Source organism: Perissodus microlepis, chromosome 6 (assembly GCF_051167445.1).
Source record: "Perissodus microlepis isolate ML-2025 ecotype Zambia chromosome 6, ASM5116744v1, whole genome shotgun sequence".
Classification (NCBI taxonomy): domain Eukaryota; kingdom Metazoa; phylum Chordata; class Actinopteri; order Cichliformes; family Cichlidae; genus Perissodus; species Perissodus microlepis.
This window is the reverse complement of record NC_140466.1, coordinates 28,429,597-28,449,140: the sequence shown is the minus strand read 5'-3', so window position 1 is coordinate 28,449,140 and position 19,544 is coordinate 28,429,597. Positions and strand designations below refer to the sequence as shown.

The window sequence follows — 19,544 nt, the reverse complement described above, 5'->3', positions numbered from 1 at the left end:
AATCAAATGCACCAATAGGCTGAACTCTATTCTGCTCAGTAATAATTTTATCTCTTTATAATCTTATTGGTGTGGTGTCGCCCCCCACAGCAATCCCAGTTTTCTAATGGGGTAATTTTTAAGCCCATCCCTGTACTTAACTGAACATCAGCAAGTGTGAGCATCTCTACGAAAGTAGGGGTTCTCTTACTCTGCCAGAAAGGACAGACATTAGTGATAATCTTAAGAGGAAGGAACTGCTCTGGGAAGTCCATCATTCCACAACAAGAATTTTGGCTTCAGTGTTTATTTTGTAAATAAATCATGACACTGTGCAGTATCTCATGTTGATGTTCATCTGGGGTTGTATAAGTCATTTTAAGACTTAGTAAGGATTCGATAATTTCTATTATATATTATATATAGGGTGCAATACTTTCCACGACTGCAGATCTATTATCAAGACGATTACCATATTTTACTTTTTAAGTGGAATATATAAAACCACGCGTTAAAAGACCACGTTGTTTCCTTCTTATTCCGATCTACCGTTGTAGTTCGTGCTAGTGCCACCTCTGTCCGCCAGGGGGAGTCGCCTCTACACACTCTGGTGCCAGAGCAGGTGTAGCGAGGTGAAGCATCGCGTGTGGCTCGGCTGTTTCCGTCACGGCTCGGCAGTGAACCGCTGTGGATGTGGGAATGCGGTTGCCGGAGGCTGTGGGCATTGCTGGACACTCGGCGGAGATGTACGCACGGGAGCAGGAGCCCACAGCGGCTGGCTGTCGTCCAAGTTAACGGGCTGTTTTGGGGATGTGGGTGGGACCCCCGGACGGCTGGGTGTCGCTCGGAGCAGGGCAGCTGGGTGTTTTCTCCCCCCCCCCCCCCCATTTATAGAGCCTGTGATTTTTCTGCACGGTAGGGGAATAAGAGAGACGCCAGGAAGGATTCCCCAGCACTATGGAGCCACGCACTGCAGACAGCGTGAGTACAAACGCACAGACACCGGCAGAGCCCCCAGGGGACTGGGCTCGCCTCTGCTGGAACCACTCATCAACTTTTCCGCGACCTATTTTATTGACAGGCAGACGCGTCACTGCTTTCTGCTCCCCGATATGTAAAAAACAGGTTTTCTTTCTCTCTCTCTTTGTTGAGCGTTGCGCAGATGTCCAAACAACATTGAGATAAATTGATAATTAATTGTGTGTAACGACCTCGCGCAGTAACACAGACGCACCTGCTGCCGTCAGAGATCGGCTGCTGTGAGTTTTCCGCGCCGCGCCTGACGGCTCATCAGCGGATTAATTTCTGAGGATCTTCTCCTGCCTTTTGTTGCCACGGCGGTTGCTACTGACGACCAGTGAATCCAAAGTCGTAAACAGACGGACCGGCTGTAAATAACGGGCTGTCACAAGTTCAGTCCTATATTATAATGTAGGCGTCGGCTTTTTCCGTAACGCACTGCTTAAATCTGACCTTCTGCTGGTAAAGACAAGGACAAGCACAAGTCTGTGTGACATGGTTACTAAATGTAACACGACCTCCTGGGTTACTAAACGCAACCCAATTTACCAGTGCGAAAAGGTATCCCCTCCCTCCGTGTGTGTTTCTTTCTGCGTGTAGGATTGAGTTAACTGCAGCCAAGTAGCCAGATTACCATGGATTAGCTGGCATTTAAAATAGTCACGTTATCCCACCAGTCCCTGCACAGTCAGCTACAACAACACCTTTTAGGTTGCCTGCCAAATGTTTCTGCAGTAAAGGAACTTAGGGTTGTAAATGGGATGCAGTTAAAACGGGTTGGATGAGGTTCTGCTTTCACCTGATGCAGCTGATTCCTGATGAGACCCTCACTACAGGTCTATCGGTCAAAAGAGTTCATGCAAAGATACGAATGAAGCTGACCCACCTTAGGGGATAGATGGGAAACAGACTTTTTAGGATGTAGGGTATTTTAAAAAGATTTGGTTGGTTGGTAGGGTAGGGTAGGGGTTAATTGAAGGTCCTGAGCCACCGCTCATTTCTTTATATTTGGCTTGTAAAGGTGCAACGATTTACTGAAATGTGTTGAACAAACGTGGAAATACAGTTAGTGAGGCAAAAACACCCAGCTTTAAAGTCAATATTTGGTATGATCACCTTTATTCGTCACACAACCTGAACTCTCTTAGTTAAGCTTTCTTGTCATTTCTTCTTCAGCAATATTTCTCCAGGCTTCTTGAACGACATTCAAAGCTCTTCTTTGGAGGTCGGCTGCTTTTTGTTCTGTTTTCTGTCAAGATGATCCCACACTGCTTCAATAATGTTGAGGTCCGGGTTCTGGGGAGGCCAATCCATGACTGAAAGTGTTCCACTGTGTGTTTTTCTATCCAAGTATGACTTTACTGCACTGATGGTGTGTTTGGGATCATTGTCATGGTATTACATGATGGATCAAAATCTGATGGTACTTTTCTGTTTTCATAATTGCATCAATTAAGACCACTTTTAAAAAAAACTGCAAAATATAAACAAAAGAGGGTTGGCTCAAGATTTTTGCACAATACTGTATATATACAAATTAAATATAAAACTAAAGAAAATCCATTTGAATAATTTAGCAGTGTTTTTAAGTGTGGGTTTTAGGCTTTCAATGTGGTGATTTACTGCTTTACTCTGTTCTTTGTAAATTAAAAATAAATAAATAAATGTGCTTCCAAGTAGTCAGCCTTAGGTCATTTATGTTCTGTGATTGTTTTATTTAGTTAGTTTATTTCGTTTTATTTAAAAAAAATAAAATAATTAAATGCACAAAAAAGCATTATTCTAATATACTAAAAAAAATAAGTAGTTGCATAGAGAAAACTCTGTGTGCCATATGGGTCTGTTTGCTGTCCACACTATATAATCTACACAAAAATAATCTATTAAGTGTTTATTCGTTTATTTTGTCCCCCAGAAAATATTTAAACCTGGCAGTAATGAGATCTGGTGTCATAATGAAATGATCATAATATAGTGGTGTGTTCATAATATTAAACATAACAACCACTGCAGACACTGCTTGATTTTCAAAAAGGCAGTTTCATTGCAGTATCCAGTGTTCCCCTTCAGCACAGAGCCAGAGTCCTGGCCGGTTTTTTTTTTTTTTCAACCAAGCCAAAGTCAAGAGTCTGGCGTGAAAACAGCTTAGTGCTTTCAATAAATTCATTAAAAAGCTAAAAGCAGACAGTATTATTTAATCCCAGAGGACGTAGACGGGCTGTTAATGATGAATGAGATCCTTCAGCTTTGACCTGAACATCATCTGTTTTATTTTTCCAGCGTGAAAGGTGACAGTGAGATGAATTGCAGAGCATATGACAGTCAGCTGTACACACTGTGCTGCTGCACATAGAGGCAACAATACTATCTGCATCAAGGTACTCACCACACACACACACACACACACACACACAGAGAGAGTTTTGTGTTTGTTTTTGTCTTCATGGTCTGTTTACAGTGGATACATTTTTTTTTATCGTCACCAGCTACAGATATTATGTGTTTGATGTAGTTGTATGTCCAGTGTTACTGCATGTTTTTCTCATGTTTGTGTGCATTTAATTTGGAAATTAGGCATGCACTGATCCAGCTATTTTCAATTTAAGATATTATATTGTTATCTTCCCTTCTGGTATCTTCGGATACAGTTGCTACAGATACAGATCTAATTTAGTACCAGTGTTAGATTAATAAGCTGTGTTCCTCACTGTGAGGAAGACAGTGGGAGCCATTCTTTTAAATGTAGGCAACCTCAAGCTCAAACAGTTTTAAAAAGTTAATAAAATGAAGAATAAAAAAAAAGGTTTTTATTATTTGCACTAGTAGCTCAGTGTGAGAGTCTTTACTGTGTACTGGTGTTATTTATGGTTACTCTAGTTTCTGCTTTTCCTGCTCCCAGTCTCACTGTGACTGCATCTCCTTCACAAGTGTGTGTGGAGCTGGTTGGTGTCAGGTGAAGTGGAACAATAGCAATCAAGTTGACAGCAATATGTCATGTTGACTGTAAGTGCAATACAAGTTTCACAGCAAGAGTTAAACTGCACTTAATGAGAGTGAGAAGTTTACTGGGAAATCGTCATGTCTGAGGCTTTTCATAAGTCACATGACCACAGTTTGCTAAAGTCAGAAACTGTAGCAAACATGCAAAGAAAACTTTGAAATGACTTTAAATTGATGCACTACTGCTGACTCGTTCCAGGATAGAATTAAAAAGAATAGACTGGCTCCTTAGAACAGGCCAGTGAACTGATATCTAGTCCAGGTTTTTGAGTCAAGATCAGCTGGATATTCGATCCAAATATCGGATCAGTGCATCCCAACGTCAAACATCTAATTCCTGTGCATCAAATTAGGAACAAAGCATCTAAAAGTGTGTGTTCTTACTCACCAGTTGTGGAGTCTGTGAAGCAAACAGCAGCATCATGTTCTACGGTTCTTCTTCTGGGGCGAGTATGTCCCTGCCGTCCAAGAGCCGCTTGAAACGTCAGAGCAGGACCTTCACACAGGTACTCACACACAAACACTCGGCATTTACAGACACACTCACAGAAGAAAGCTTCAAAACAGAGGTCAAAATAACTGATTAAAACAAATAAAGTGAAATAATAGTGGTTGCTTATTTGATGTATTGTGAACACTTAGTGTCAGTTTAGCTTATATCCCAGCTACATTCTCCACCGATGTGTGAAAACCCTTCATCGTGAATTTCACTTTGCTTAGAGGTCTAAAAAAAACACATGTATCAAATATGATTCAGTTGGCTTTAAAAGGTTAAAAAAGAAGGCGGCTGGCCTTCTGTTTATCATGTACACCATCATATTAGGTGAGGTGTTAAAAAAGGCCTGGTTCATTACCATCACTGGAGGTTAAGGCTAAAACCATTGTGAGACCTTGTCGAGGTCACCTGGGATGGTATTTCAAGACTACATCGCAGGGGGCTGATAGCTGGCGTTTTGGGCCACCACCTCTGCTCAGTGATGGTCGTTCACGGTGGACATAGCTGGACTCCTTTACTCCTCTTTCAAAACCATCTGTCTTTTCAAAAGGTGAACAGTGGCATTCTCGAAGAAGGGTCCTCTGTTCTTTAGGTGCAGGTGTACAGCTGCACTTTAAGGACAAAGTGCAAAGTTTAAGGTTTAAAGGATCTCGGTGGTGAAGTCGCAAACGTGCAAGGGATAAAAATGAAGCTTTGAATGGAGAACAAAATCTAAGAGCACCATAGATGTTAATGAGAGGACGACCTTGTAGAGGGCAACCCCCAAATCTGTAAATACAGCCTGGTTTTCTCTTTTCACGGGCAAAGTTGTTATATCGAGATTTCCATCAGTCTCTGCTTTGTACTATATAACCGAGAAATGCCTAGAAATTCTGACCAACATGGAAGAAATACACTGCATAAACTTTTAGCACATGTAAAATAAACAACTACAGAGACTTTGTGCAGCACAGTTGACTACTTAAATATCTTTATTATTTTGTATTAGGAGATATTTCAGCTCTCCATTAAAAATGGGTGTGCTTTAATTTGTGACTGTGCATGCTGGCTCACTGTCGTGACTTGGCGGGGCGCTTGATGGACCTGAGCCAAAGTCACTGTTTCACCTGTGCTTCTCTTGCTATGACAAGTCACACTGCCTGCCTTAAAAATGTGTGGTGAGCACATCTTCATCCAGTGTGCTGATGAGGATGTTTATTCCTGAGATAACATAAAGCCAAAGTCATACACGTGTGTTTTTTAATAGCTTGGGTAAACATGCAGATCCTTTTAAGAAGAAACTGTACATAATGCCTGTCACTGGCTGGCCCTGCAGTACATTCACTGTTTTTGTGTGTTTGCCAGGTCCTGTACCGTACGTTAAGCTACAGAGACCGTGTTCCTACAGACACTGGAACAAACACCCGAGGGGACCGGCGCTCGACGACTGAGCCTCCGGAGCGGCCGGCCGACGACCCGGCTGAACTCTCCACTCAGAGCTCGGCCCCCGGCGTGTTGAAGATTTTCGGAGACGAAATCTGCGCCGGTGCCAACTACAAGAGCGTCCTGGCCACGCCACGCTCCAGCGCGCAGGAACTTGTGAAAGAGGCACTCGAGCGCTACTCGCTCAACAAGGATGCTGCCCACTCTTATGTCCTGTGTGATGTGATCGGACGTTTCGAGGGAGGGGGCGTGATCGGTGGGGGAGGAGGAGGAGGAGGGTGGCGGACTGAATGCTTGCGAGCGCTGGGGGACAATGAAAAGCCGCTGTTGCTCCAAGAGCTGTGGAAACCCCGAGAAGGACACGCACGTAGGTTTGAGCTGCGCAAGAGAGCAGAGGTGGAGGAACTAAACGCTAAGGAGAAGGATACGATCACGGCTGGTGAGGAAGATGCACAGACACACACACCCACACAGGTAGTCAAGTACACACTCAGCAGCTGGTCTAATTCCCTTCCTTTCTTAACGTGTCAAACTCAGCAGAAAAGCACAGCTCGTTAGCTCCTCTGCAGTGTGTGTGTGCGCGTTCACGAGTGCAAGCGAGGGAAGATGCAGAATAAAACCTTTTGTCATAGTTATTATCCTGTAGACAAGATATTGTGCCTGCATATGTTTATACGGAGGTGCTGCGAGGAGGAGGTATGTAATTTAGGTTTCTATCAGAGGCACAAACTCCTGTGCTTTTTACACACACACACACACACACACACACACACACACACACACACACACACACACACACAGCGCAGTGTGCAGGTGAGATGCTGGACAGCTGGTCGATTGATTGAGTGAAAGCTGAAGCCTTCAAAACCGGAGGTGTGGATGGGTGTAGGCACTCTGGTGTTTTGTAATGATGACACATTTGTACTACAGTGAAACAGTATCACTTCCTGTTAAAGTACCTGCACGATGCTGCGCACACCTGGGCGAGATTCTCTCTGTTCAGTAGATTCAGGAAGCTCAGGTAAACAGCAGTTGTGACTTTATATCTGCAATGCAGCACTATGAACACTGATCCATACTGAGCTGTGTACCGTTGTTGAAACCATGATGTGACCTTTTATGCGTAATTGGTTTACTGATTGATGAAAAGTTTGCCATTTACACACTCACACGCAGCAACTGTGGGTTTTTTTGGTAGAGATGGAGCGAGTATTTTCAGCCTCACTGTCACACATAGCTGCAACACATTTCTCATGAAGCATGCCAGGGTTTACTGGTTGCTATGTCAACTTACGTGCTGGCCAGAGAGTCGCTTAGTAATCTGCATGAGGCTTGTTTATGGAGGGATGTATTACCAAAGATTAAATAACCCATAACATTTATTAAATGTAGGCTCTCGTGAGGAAAAAAATGGATAGTGGCAAACTATCCAACTCAGAACAACAGTCACCTCGAGGCACTTTATATTGTAAGGTAAAGACCCAGCATTATTAGAAAAGAATATCCCAACAATCACTGTGGGGAAGCACTAGGTGACAGTGGGAAGGAAGAACCCCTTTTAACAGGAAGATATCTGGAGCAGAACCAGGGAGGGACAATCTGCTGTTTCTGGTTGAGGGTGAAGGAAACGAGGAGTGTTTTAGGGTGTTTTCACACCTATAGCTCATTTACTCTGGTCCAAATCAGTTGATGGGTTTGTAAGCTTGTAGCTTGTAGTTTGTTTTCACACACAAAAAAAAGTCAACTCCAAGCAAACCATGTGAAAGTATTCAGTCTGCTTATTGGCCACATGGGTCTAGGGTGGAGCAACAAAAGCATATACAACAAGAATGTCCTATGTTCATTTTGCAACTAATTGTTAGCCGTACAGCCCCTTACACATCTGCAGTACCTTGACATATCCGTACGTACTCCTGGTACTTGGTTTGAGTGGAGGTCTGATCACGTTCACACCATAAACGAACCGCTCTGGAGTTTGTTTAGAACCACACCAAGACCGCCTCCTCCAAAGGGTCTCGTGTGGTTGTTTTGATCTGCACCCGAGTGTGATTACTCTGTACACATCTGCACAAATGAATCGCACCAAGAGGGAACATGAAACAGAATGTTCAGTCTGTCTAATTTAAATTAACTAAACCCTGAAGATGTGAAAACACGCTTAAATTCAGTTCAGGACTTTACAGGGATCCTAACATTTGCTATTCCGTCCTGTTCAGGAACTATTTTTGTCATTAATAATTTAAATGTCCAATGTTGGGCATATTTCAGAGCATTTTAGTAGTGCTGGCATCTTTGGTAGTTAAAAAAAAACAGATGCGACAAGTATTATGAACAAGATTTACAAAGTAGACTTAATTTTTATTCAGTAAGACTAAAAATGAGTCACTTAGCTCATAAACTTATAAACAGGAAAGTGCGTAGAGAAGTTAAGACAGAACAGTTTTCCCACTGATATCATAGTCCTATGTCCATGTTTCATTGTGTCTGTGAGCCAGGCACATTATAAAAGGCTGACTGTCTGTATGTTAGCCCTACGACAGATTAGCACACTATGATAGGATAGGCTCCAGCCCCTACAACCCTAAACTGAATAAGTGGAAGAGAATGGATGGATGCATGTTTTGAACCTGGACATTAAGAGCAAGCAGAGAAACTAACTAGCTTTCTAAAAACCTATTTGGACACAAAGTCAGCAAACTCATCCTATAATCCAATTTGACTGGTTAATCCATACAGTAGATAATTTTATGCCCTGGTGACCATTGTTTTATTTAGATAACGATTTAAAATGACTCCCCAAATATGTGCCTAGAGGGAAGATGGCTGCCTAGTGTTGAGACTTACTTCTAGAAAAGGCTTTAAAGGGATTTCAGAATGGCATGTTGTGCCTGTCTCTGGTACTCTTGGATAATTGTTTTGGTTAGTAGAGGAACGGTATTTGTGCAGACAGCAGCATAACATCTTTAAAGCATAAGGTTGGTGGGAATTTTTTTATTTTAATTCTAAGAATTTTAATTTTAATTAAAAACCTGAGCAAACTTTTCTGAAAGGTTAGTTTATGTGGTTGATGAGAAAAATTATTGTGCTAATAGAAGTAAACTGCAATAGTCACAGACGTATCACAGTGTACATGGAAGTTAAATACACAGGTTTTGACTACGCTAAAAGTTGTGTCAAAGGACGTGATTACATCTGTGTACTGGGATAAGGGGACTATAGTATGTCCCTCACTATATAATTTCACCATTGTCATAATGTTTTCCACTTTGTTTTGTAGGATTTTAACCAGTGAAAACTCTTTATCCCATCAAATGAAAAGCATTATATGTCCTTAGCCTTAAATGTTCTACCTGTCACGTCACTGAGGTAATCTGCAGACATGACGTTTCTCTTCTGCAGCATCATCCACATGAATGGGTTTAAAGCAATGATGGCACTGGTTTAAAGGGGGATTCTTACTTTCAATGTGTTCATATAACCAACAGTGAGGTTGTGGTTGGTAACTGTACTGGCCTCAGTTCATTATATAAAAACAGTAACAGCTGAATGATAATTTTGTAAATAGTTATTTTTCACATCTTTCTTTTTATTGGCTAGTCACAGACATGACTTGTTCTTTGTAACTGTGCTTTTGACATTGAAGCTAATACTTTGAGTATATCGTTTAATAATCTGCCAGTTGAGGACCTGAGGCATTTGTTTCTCAAATTAGACTCTCTGATCTACTTGTCCTTTTGCTCAGTTGTTAACAGGGACCTCCCGGTTCTCTGTCTGTTCCGCTTAGAGCTAATTTGAGCTGTGCTGTCAAATGAGTGTTACACTTTTTGTAAAAGCAAAACCAAAACACTTTTTGCTGATGCATCAAACACTGAACTAACCAGATTTATTGCTCTTTTAATCAGCGTGGTTAACATGATCTGTGAGTATTTTAAACTTAAATCCGGTGACACAGCGTGGGGCTGGAAATATAGACTGTATATAGGCTTGGGAAGCCCTATTTTGAATCCTCAGAGTTAGCACGTCATGTTGTTTTGGAGATACAGATACAGATATCAGCAAATGAGTGTTATGCAGCATGATAATAGCATACTAGAAATTAACTCACCAACAGTGGAGCAGAGACTTGATGAGCTCTGGCTCTCATGATGCAGTTGTTGTTTTTTTTTGTCTTTCCCATAAAGTTTGAAAAGACAAACACCACAAACACAGCGGAGAGGTCTGATTGGGTCACTGGAATTGGCAGAGGTGATGCTCAGCACACGTAGTTCGGCTACACCTCCTTTTGTCGGCCAATATGTCAATCAAAAATCTGATTAAAAAAAATAAAAAATTTAAATCTCATTAAAGGCATTTCTGATAATTTAACGTTAAAGGTTAAATAAGAACAACACTATTAGGTTTAAAAATGTTTAGTTAAAAACTCACAGAGCATTTGTAGTTGACCTAAAACATTTCAGCTCTAGTGTTTCCACTATACTGAGTTTTGGGAGGAGCAAATAGTCCACCGCACCTCCCACACCACCACCACTGCCGGACACCACCTTGTCTTTCTGTTTTCCCTGTTTACTCTGTTTTGGGCAGCAGTCGTGGAAACAGTAGCGTAGAGACTGACGCAAATAAAATTCACTACAGTGTTTGCTGTAAAGGACGGTTAGATCAGCCAGTGCCACAGTGAGGCGCAGGGATTTTTATTTTGTTTCGGGATAAAGTGAACGCTCTGTGGCAAACACACACATTAGACTTTGTCTTTGGTTAAAATGAACAATTTATTGTTGGATTTGGCATTTTACAGGATTTGTAAACAAATGAAGTACAAATTATCACCAGTGTTATTCTTTAATTAATTCTTCAGTGTTTTTGAGACATTTTTAGCTCTGTATGGAAAAATGCAGCTTAATTCCCCTTTATATAGTGTCTGAGAGCAGCTTTATCAACTAACACATATTAATGCACATGTTCATTTTCACACTAACCTTTTCTCAGTGGTGCTATAATGCTAACAGAATTCACAGCCTGAAGTCTTTTTTGTCTCTGTCTTTCACTCGTCTTTTTTCTCTCCTTCTCTGTGTGTGTGAGGTGCATGCCCATGTGTGAAACTTCTCACACCCTTTTTGAAAACGAGATTGCACTTTAAAGGTACTCCAGGATTTTTAACGTGTACTTAGCACATCACAGCCAAATTATTTTACTTATCATTAGATGCGTAATTGCTGTAAAACCAAGGCTATAAATGTGTTACAAGTGTCTCGTGGCCTGGTTCAACTTCCCATGATACGCTACCACACCCTCCGCTTCATCCACTGCCTCCACCTATCATTATGTTTCTGATAGATTTTAAGTTTCCAGCAACTCAGTGCATGAGCTTCAGAAACAGTGCTGGTGAATTAGCCGAGCTTTGTGATGAAATATGGTTTACTGAGCTTCTTCTCTTTAACACAGGCTTTGTGTTGGTGTAAGCCACATATGTATAAATAAATGATAAATGAAGATATTTGATCGGGCTGCACAGTTATGAACAAAATGACTGTCACGATTATTTCGATCATTATTGAGATCGTGATTATTTTCCAAGCTTATTTAACATTTCTCCTTCTTATTCAAATAAATTCAGTTTATCTCTTTAAAAAATAAACCTTAACACTAAATAAAGTCAGCAGGAGCGCTGCTTTCACTTTTACATTGTGCTTCATTCCTGTTAATTAAAATAAGGTGTTTATTTACCTGACCTAAGTGCATCTCTGTGAAGCAAAATATAGTTCTTCACTCAGTTCAGGTTACCTGCATGATGGACGTGAATAAAACTTGTAGCAAAGTACTCGACAGGGGTGAGAGCCGTCTCCATTTCCCCTGTGATGTTTTGCATAGAGGTTTTGCCACGGTATCTTGTATCTTTTGCGTTCACTACTCTTTGCATATAATTTATTTTCAGTTACCATCGCTGAATAAAATAGAATAGAATTCAACTTTATTGTCATTGCTCATGTCACAAGTACAAGGCAACGAAATGCAGTTTGGATCCATCCAGAAAGTGCTTTAGACATAATATAGATATATTACAAAATACATATTAGCAATAATATAGATATATAGATATATTACAGAATGGGTCTATTATATGTATGAGGGTACAAAAATATGGGTCTATTATGGGTATGTTACAATGTACACGGTATGAAAGTATGTTATGAATATGCTATAACTATATGTACAGGCTATGAACAGGATATAAATATGAACATTGTACAGAAATGTGAACTATAAAAACTATGCAGAAATATTAAATATAAAGCTATACAGAAATATGAACTATGCAAGTTAGAAACAGTTGTAAACAGTTGTAGAATTATAATTATCGTATTGTACAGCAGGGCTCGCAAAATCGCTAGCCCAACATCCCGGGGCTAGCAATTCATTCAATTTCTGACAAGCGCCTTTGTTACTGGGACCAGTAATTTTAAGAAAGACCCCATCAGAACCCATGAGAAATGCAAGAAATGCATTATTGCTCAGTCTGCAATATCTTTCCCAGAACAAACTGCAATTGCAAAAAACATACTAAAAATAAACCAAGCACAAGAATAAGTCCTGAAAAATCTGTTTAGAACAGCGTACTATGTTGCAAAGAGTGAACTACCACTGGCACAATTTAGCAGTCTTTGCAAACTTCAAAAAGCAAATGTCCTAGATCTTGGTTCCACTTGCCTCTTACCAGTGACTCCAGTGGAAATGTCAGATTCAGGATCTGACACAGACTGATTCATGTTCTACACAGTTCTTACAAGTTCATAGAAATTTCTGTTCAATGACAACCAAGTATTTGAGTTGATGATTGTAATTTTTATACAGTTGTTGTGATTTGTATTTTAACAATTTTTTGATTAATTTTTGTTTCCGTTACAATATTATAAAGTATAATATTGTAACGGAAACAAAACAGAAACAGAAACTGAAAACATAAAAAAATTGCTCTCTTTTTTATTTGGGCTACTTAAATTTATTTTGGGCTACCAAAAACTGAAGAGTGCCGGCCCGAAGGGCTACCAGGAATTTAGAAATTTTGCGAGCCTTGTACAGAATGATTGACTCCCCCTAATTTCTAAGTATTTCCAAACGATGGATGATAATCCAGTGTGAGGGACAAACCCTTCACCTTCTGGTGTGCCAGATGTGGATTTTGTCATCTTTTAACGTAGTGTTAGTCGTGCAGACTAGTCCCTTCGAGCTGCGTGGTGCGGGGACCAGCTGTGACGTGGTCAGGTGTCTATTTTTTAGGGAGTGCTTGATTTTCTTTTACTTAGCATTTTAATAGGCGGCACATTTTCAGTATCATTCAGTCATGTTCATTTAACTGTGGGAAGTGATCAAGATTAAGATGAGTAATAATATTTCCTGATAATTAGTAATGCACTCATGATGCCTATGCTAGCTAGCCGCTTCGCTCTGTGTGCTTTTTTAAAAAAATTTCAATCCAGTCATGATGTAAGTAATCATGTCTGCTGGAGTTTCGCTCCTCCCCACTTGGCTAGAGTTTGTTTCTACCAATGAACAGTTAACAGCAGTTGTTTGTAGGCTGTGAAAACAGGGATAATTATGTTCATGCAGTGAGCAACAATTTTTCTCTTTATTCCCCACTAAAAATTAAAAGTACCGTATCCAGGGTGCACCTTGCGTCTTGTGCTCTCTAACTGGGATATCCTCCAGCATCTAGTGACCCTGAATTGGCTCATAAGGAAAATGGATGGTTAAACAATATGCTAAAAACTCAAGTGTAACCCTGACGGTGGATGTGGAGGAATTGTTAAACCCCAATTATCATCCATCAGTGGTATACTTGATGCCATTTTTACTGGTTTTCCTCCCCTTCAGAGCCAGCAGCAGGCATCCAATTTGATATCACTGCACAGCATCTAAACAGATCAAATTTAAAGATTGAAACACGCTAAGTTTCTAATGGAAAGTGCAGCTAATTTGTCAGTGATGTGTTAGAGTAAAAAATCCTGTGCCTCACACCTTTAACTGTGTATCTCTCTCTCTACTAACGGCTGATGTTTCTCACTTAAAGCACAACAGACTCACTTTGCTCCACAGTGCATGTATTGTGTCTCGTGTTGTGCGGATGGCGTGTGTGTTTGGGGGTTGTTTTTTGTCCTTGGTGTGGGGGTGTTTTCTCACCTTACCCCCCTTCCTAACCCCTCCCACCCTGCTGTAGGGCCCAAAACCCCACAATTCCTGGTGGCTCTAATGGGTCGGTCTGGGCTGGGCAAACACAGGAGCTCCCCCCTGCGGTGTGGTCGAGTGGTACAGCCCAGCTCTAAAGGTGGGGACTGGCCTCAGGTAGGGTGGCTGTCAGTCATTGCCATGAAGACCACCTCTACCTGCGTTGTCACCAGTGCCACCCCCATTGCCAGTGATTTTCTCGTGTGTGGGTAAATCTGTGTGAGCCATTGCATGGCCTCAAACGTCCTCAAACTCGAGCCACGACGAGTTCAGTTCACCTTTCATCTGGTTCACTGTTGTCAGCTACATGTGCTGCTCCATCCAGCACCATTAACTTCATCTGACTTTGACTGTCTCACTCCTGCCTGGATATGTTTTGTTGGTTTTCACTCAGCTCACACATGACGTATGCATTTGTGTTACTGCAGTCTGAGAAAATGCTTCAACCAGACCTACTCAGTTTACCCATCTGTCAAACATACATGTTAAGAAAGTAGATACCAGGTTTAAGCACACTTTCTCCCTTTTCTCTTCCATTCTTTGCCTCTCCTTGCTCCTCTTTATTATTCTCCACCTGTTCTCCCTCTTGTCCTTCTCTCTCCCTACGTGTTCTCTGGCTTGCTGTTCATCGTAGATATTAATGCCCAGGCTCGTAAGCTCCAGAGGAACAGGGCGAAGGGGACGCTGACCCTGCCCCGATCCAGCAACTCATCCTTCTGTCGCAGCCTCAGCGAGACTAGCCTCAACCAGGTGGGGCCTCCTGCTGAAGATGATTGATTGTTAGTATTTACTGAACTGCTTATAAAGTGCATTCAATCTTAAATGTGTGCATGCACATCCGTCTGCAGCTGGGATTGGGTGAGGAGCCCAAGCGTTATTACTCCACCCTGCCAGGACCACTGAGAGGCCGAGAACGCGAGGGGACCTCCAGCAGCCGGAGAAAAGAGGAGGGCAGTCAGGGAGGAGGAGGGGTGAAGCACTCTCTGTACCAGTCCCCTCATCTTCTGCTGCTTCAGGGATTCAATCGGCAGGTGAGGGTACTCACAAAAATCAGACCTCTAGTGTGTCTGATTTTTGTGACCTTTTTTTGCTTTCTGTGTTGCAGGACTGCCTGGTGTATCTGCTGAACAGAGAGCAGCACACGGTCGGTCAGGAGACTCCATCAGCTCGTCCCAACATCTGCCTCTTCTCCCCCGACATCCTGCCGCTCCACTGCCGCTTACGCCGAGTCCCCGCGCCCCGTCGCCACGCCAGCAACAACAACAAAGGAGAAGAGCAGGGGGAGAGTCAACGATTCTGCGTTGCAGTCGAGGCCGTGCTCAACGCCACAGTCCTGGTGAACTTTTCCCGCTGCGAGCGCTCCACCACGCTGCGGCACGGTGACCTCCTTTCCTTCGGGGCACATTACATCTTTCTGTACAAGGACCCCACAGGTTCTAAGCCACTACCCGCGCAGACCTTGGCACGCCTTCGCACGCTGGGTCAGCTTTACGATGCAGGGGCGGAGGAGGGAGAGGGCGGGGCTCAGACTTGTAAGATGTGCGGCTCCGTGCTGAAGGACAGAGCAGCGCAGGTGTTAAGCACCCCGGCGGTCAGACGCGGTTTCAAACCTCACCTGGTGAAACCCCGCAGCGTGGGGACGTCAACAGGAGGGCCAGTTACTGTGTCAGGGGGTGATGGAGGAGGAAGAGGAGCTGGAGGAGGTCAGAAAAGGAGGCTGCAGCTGGAGTTTGACCAGGCTCATGAAGACCAGCTGCTAAACAGGATCGTGTCTCTCATAGAACCTGGAGGTCAGCAGCCTGGCTTACTGTAATATAAAGATTATCAAAGACATCAACTGAAACCTTTTTTTTTTTATCTGAGGTCCAGTTAAAATGATTTTCTAGCAAAATTACAAAACTGTATTTTGTGGTTCTTTATCCACAATATGTTATATGAGACTTTTGCTGTCCAGTGATGGAAAACATTTCAGTTCAAGCTCAAAAACGTGGAGAAACTTAATTTGAATACTAATAAATTCTCAGTAGATAAACTCAGGCAGATTAATACATTACCGCCTTATTTGTGGGAGGACAAGGAGAGTATTTCATCAGCAGTTTTCGTCCTTGTCCTGCTGCGTACAGATCATTAACAGTGTCAATGCAAACGTAAAAGTTTAAGACTTGAACAGCAGCTTCTGGTTTTACGATTCCTGACCACGTTACACTTCATATGCCTTCCAGCTGAAATTAGCTTCATTGAAGCCTCTAAATTATTCAGTGTGTTTCCAATAACTCGACCTGTGTCCTCTGCTCAGGAGATGACCACAAGCTGACACCTGCCTACCTGCTGTGCATGTGCATACAGCACTCTGCGTCGACATTCCCACCTGGAAGTTTCGGAAAACTGCTGCTCAAGATCGTCCGGCGAATCCAGAGCATAGCATGGGTCAGTTTCAGCTTGTTACTGTGTCTGTGTCTCTCTGTGGTCCCTCTGGCCTCGTGTGGAGAGGAACTGGTCAGCCATGTCAGGTCAGGTGAATCGTTAAACAGGCTGCCGTATCACGTTTTATACTGTGTTACACTCCAGCCGTGCACAGTCGTCTGTTTTAACTAAACCCCTGCTATGCTTGTTATTCGGCTTTCACATAAAAAAACCTAAAGCAGAAGATTTTCACCCCCTAAGCTTTACTTTTGGCAAATACTCATTTTACCCCTCCAGACACTTCTTCGGTAGTTATTCCTAAAGGGATCAAATTTACCTCCATCTCCTCTACACTTGTTTCCCAAACAAGTCCACTTCATCCAGCATTGCATAAAGATTTGATGAAAACTTATATGATATTTTAATACCTTACTGTGAATATTTTGTAACCTTTTTTTCCTACACTTTGTAATAAAATGTAGGAAATTGTCCCACTGCGGTGAGAACAGCTCCCTGATGTGTCTCATCTTATGAGTTTAGTCAGTTAGTTGTTGGACTAAAGCCACAGTCATTAAAAGAACAGTACTTCTGAGTGAAACAATGTTTCCTGAAGGTTTATGTTATATTGAAACAGTGAAATTTATAGAGCTGTGGAGTTGCTTCAAGTGAGGTGGCCAACTGCTGCAATTAAACTCTGGAGGAAGCCCCAAAAATGTATTCAGTTTATGGCTGTTGGTTAAAAGGAAGGTGTGGTTTCTTTCTTTCTTTTTTTGTTTAATTCGTTTTTTTTTTCCAATCATAATTAGGGTGATTTTATATTCAGGACAGTGGAGCATGAGGTAATTCTCAACATGTGTCACTATGGGTTTGTAAATGATAGTGGTGCTACTTCTTACTGTAGGTTAGCAAAAGCGTCATGAAGTGTGCTTCTCCTACGCATGCTTTAAAAGTTTAATGAGCCCTTAATTGTTCTGTGTGTGTGTGTGTGTGTGTGTGTGTGTGTGTGTGTGTGTGTGTGTGTGTGTGTGTGTGTGTGTGTGTGTGTGTGTGTGTGCATGTACGCCCTGCAGGAGAAGACAAAGGAGCTGGCGCAGAAGCAAGCTCAGCAGTAAGTATCAATTTCCAGCTCGTGTTAAAAAATAGGAAGCTGACGGTCTCATGTGCATTTTATTTTGTGTGGCTGCTTTGAGCCCTGACCTTTTATAGAGCATTGTTTTGAACTTACCAGAGACTTGGGACTCACTTATCATTCAGGACCTCCCAGAATATTTTTCTACTATGAATATATATAAACATATCCATCAAACACTCTCTTATAATCTGAAGGTACTGTCTGCTAGAAAAATTAATCATTGGCAGGGATTACGTTAACAGAGAACAAAAGTTCTCTGTCATTAAAAGATCTTTTAACCTGCTACAAACTAGTAAGACGTCGACTGCGCTCGTGTGAGAATAGCACACTTCATAGTCTGGGAGCGATTGGTCGTCCTTTTTCTTGCCTCTTGCACGTTCTAGTCAGGCAGCTCCCTCACCTAAACCACACTGTGTTATTGTGCATAGTGAGAATGCATCTGAAGCAAACTATCTTCTGCTGTGTGCTGAATGTGAAAATGTCCGATTGGTGGCTAAGTCCTGACCCGACTGTCCAGAGGTCACGTGTGAAAGCCGTTTATGTAGGAATGTGCATGGTGTCGAGAAGCCTACCTGACTGTGTGTAACTTGTCTCTGCACGTCCAAGTAGCCAGGACCCGGCCTCGCTGTCTCTGCTCAGCATCTCAGACCTGGTCCCAGACCTGCAGACCATTTTCTTCTGGATGTCCAACTCTATCGAGATCCTCTACTTTATACAGCAAAGAGCACCAGCATACACACACAGCATAGAGACACTGCAAGGTACGCACACACACACATACGCAAAGTCAGAATGATGAGTGTGGAAACAACTTGGAGTCATTACTCACACTGACATACAGTAGATACTGACACAGCTACAGCCCTCCCTCTCTCTCTCCCTGTATATATCTTAAATGTGACTCCGTCTCCATCATCTGTGTCTAGGGTCAAAGGAGTCGTTGCTATCAGCGACCATATCAGCCAATGAGGAGGCTATGACAATCTTGGAAGAAGTAATCATGTACACTTTCCAGCAGTGTGTCTACTATATCACCAAGGTAATCTGTCAACACAGCAGCGATGCTATCTTCTAAATGACTAAGAAGGTTTTTGTTGTGTTTTTTAAATTGCACCGGATGAATAATAACACACCTTCGTGGGCACAAAGAATGCCCGGATGGTGTGAACTATTCTGTAATTCCGATCACCTTCATCATAATGCATTTCTGTTTTCGTGTGTTTGTGTCCAGGCTCTTTATGTGGTGTTACCGGGTCTGTTGGACTGTAATCCATTTCCAGTCGACAGCTCTGAGCCCTGCTGGAAAGGAGGCGTGGGGTTTCCTGAACCTGTGCGAAGGGTCTTGCAGGTAGGGATGTGCATAGCTTTGTACAAGTTCGGGTTTTCAAGGTCATGAGAAGTTAATTTATTAAAACGTTGTCATAAAAACGCCAGGGACTTTGGTTAGTAATATCTTTGTTTTCAGAGTATTTGCACATATTAAAATTATTTTTATAAAAGATGCTTGTCATGCACATTTTAGGGCTACTACCCTGCTTGGATGGCCAACATATATACATTTAGAGGCATACAACTGAGGACAATGACAGAATTTTTAGTTTTGTGTCTCTACACCACCACAGTGTATTTTAAGTCAGGCAGTCAATATATGTACAGACTTTCAGCTTTAATTCAGGGGTCGTAAATAGCATCCGGTCCAAAGCCAGAACTATTGCATTAAGTGTTCAGGAATTACAAACATTTTTATTCAAACGTCTGGAAGTCTTGAACCCGTGGACATCATCACATGCTGCCTTTCCTCTCTCTGAGATGCTCTGCCAGGCCTTTCTGTCTTCCTCCATACTTTTCTCTTTTCATCATTCTTGTGCAAATAAA

At 42.2% G+C, this 19,544-nt stretch overlaps 1 protein-coding gene across 5 annotated transcripts in view; it reads left to right on the top strand.

Annotated features, from left to right (window-relative positions):
- The first annotated feature begins 549 nt into the window (after window positions 1–549).
- The window catches only part of radil (Ras association and DIL domains), a 32,461-nt gene continuing 13,466 nt past the window's right edge, over window positions 550–19,544 (top strand). Inside the window, exons 1-13 of one of the 5 annotated variants that reach the window (XM_084931827.1) lie at window positions 551–960; window positions 3,280–3,377; window positions 4,391–4,505; window positions 5,840–6,356; window positions 14,127–14,234; window positions 14,769–14,884; window positions 14,983–15,165; window positions 15,240–15,924; window positions 16,431–16,561; window positions 17,608–17,645; window positions 18,276–18,430; window positions 18,596–18,708; window positions 18,901–19,017. In XM_084931827.1, the coding sequence (XP_084787953.1) occupies window positions 4,422–4,505; window positions 5,840–6,356; window positions 14,127–14,234; window positions 14,769–14,884; window positions 14,983–15,165; window positions 15,240–15,924; window positions 16,431–16,561; window positions 17,608–17,645; window positions 18,276–18,430; window positions 18,596–18,708; window positions 18,901–19,017 (2,247 nt within the window). In that variant the 5' untranslated portion in view covers window positions 551–960; window positions 3,280–3,377; window positions 4,391–4,421. Of the gene's footprint in view, window positions 961–3,279; window positions 3,378–4,390; window positions 4,506–5,839; window positions 6,357–14,126; window positions 14,235–14,768; window positions 14,885–14,982; window positions 15,166–15,239; window positions 15,925–16,430; window positions 16,562–17,607; window positions 17,646–18,275; window positions 18,431–18,595; window positions 18,709–18,900; window positions 19,018–19,544 lie in introns of all 5 variants that reach the window. The other 4 variants (XM_084931828.1, XM_084931829.1, XM_084931830.1 and 1 more) reach the window with 4 other exon arrangements.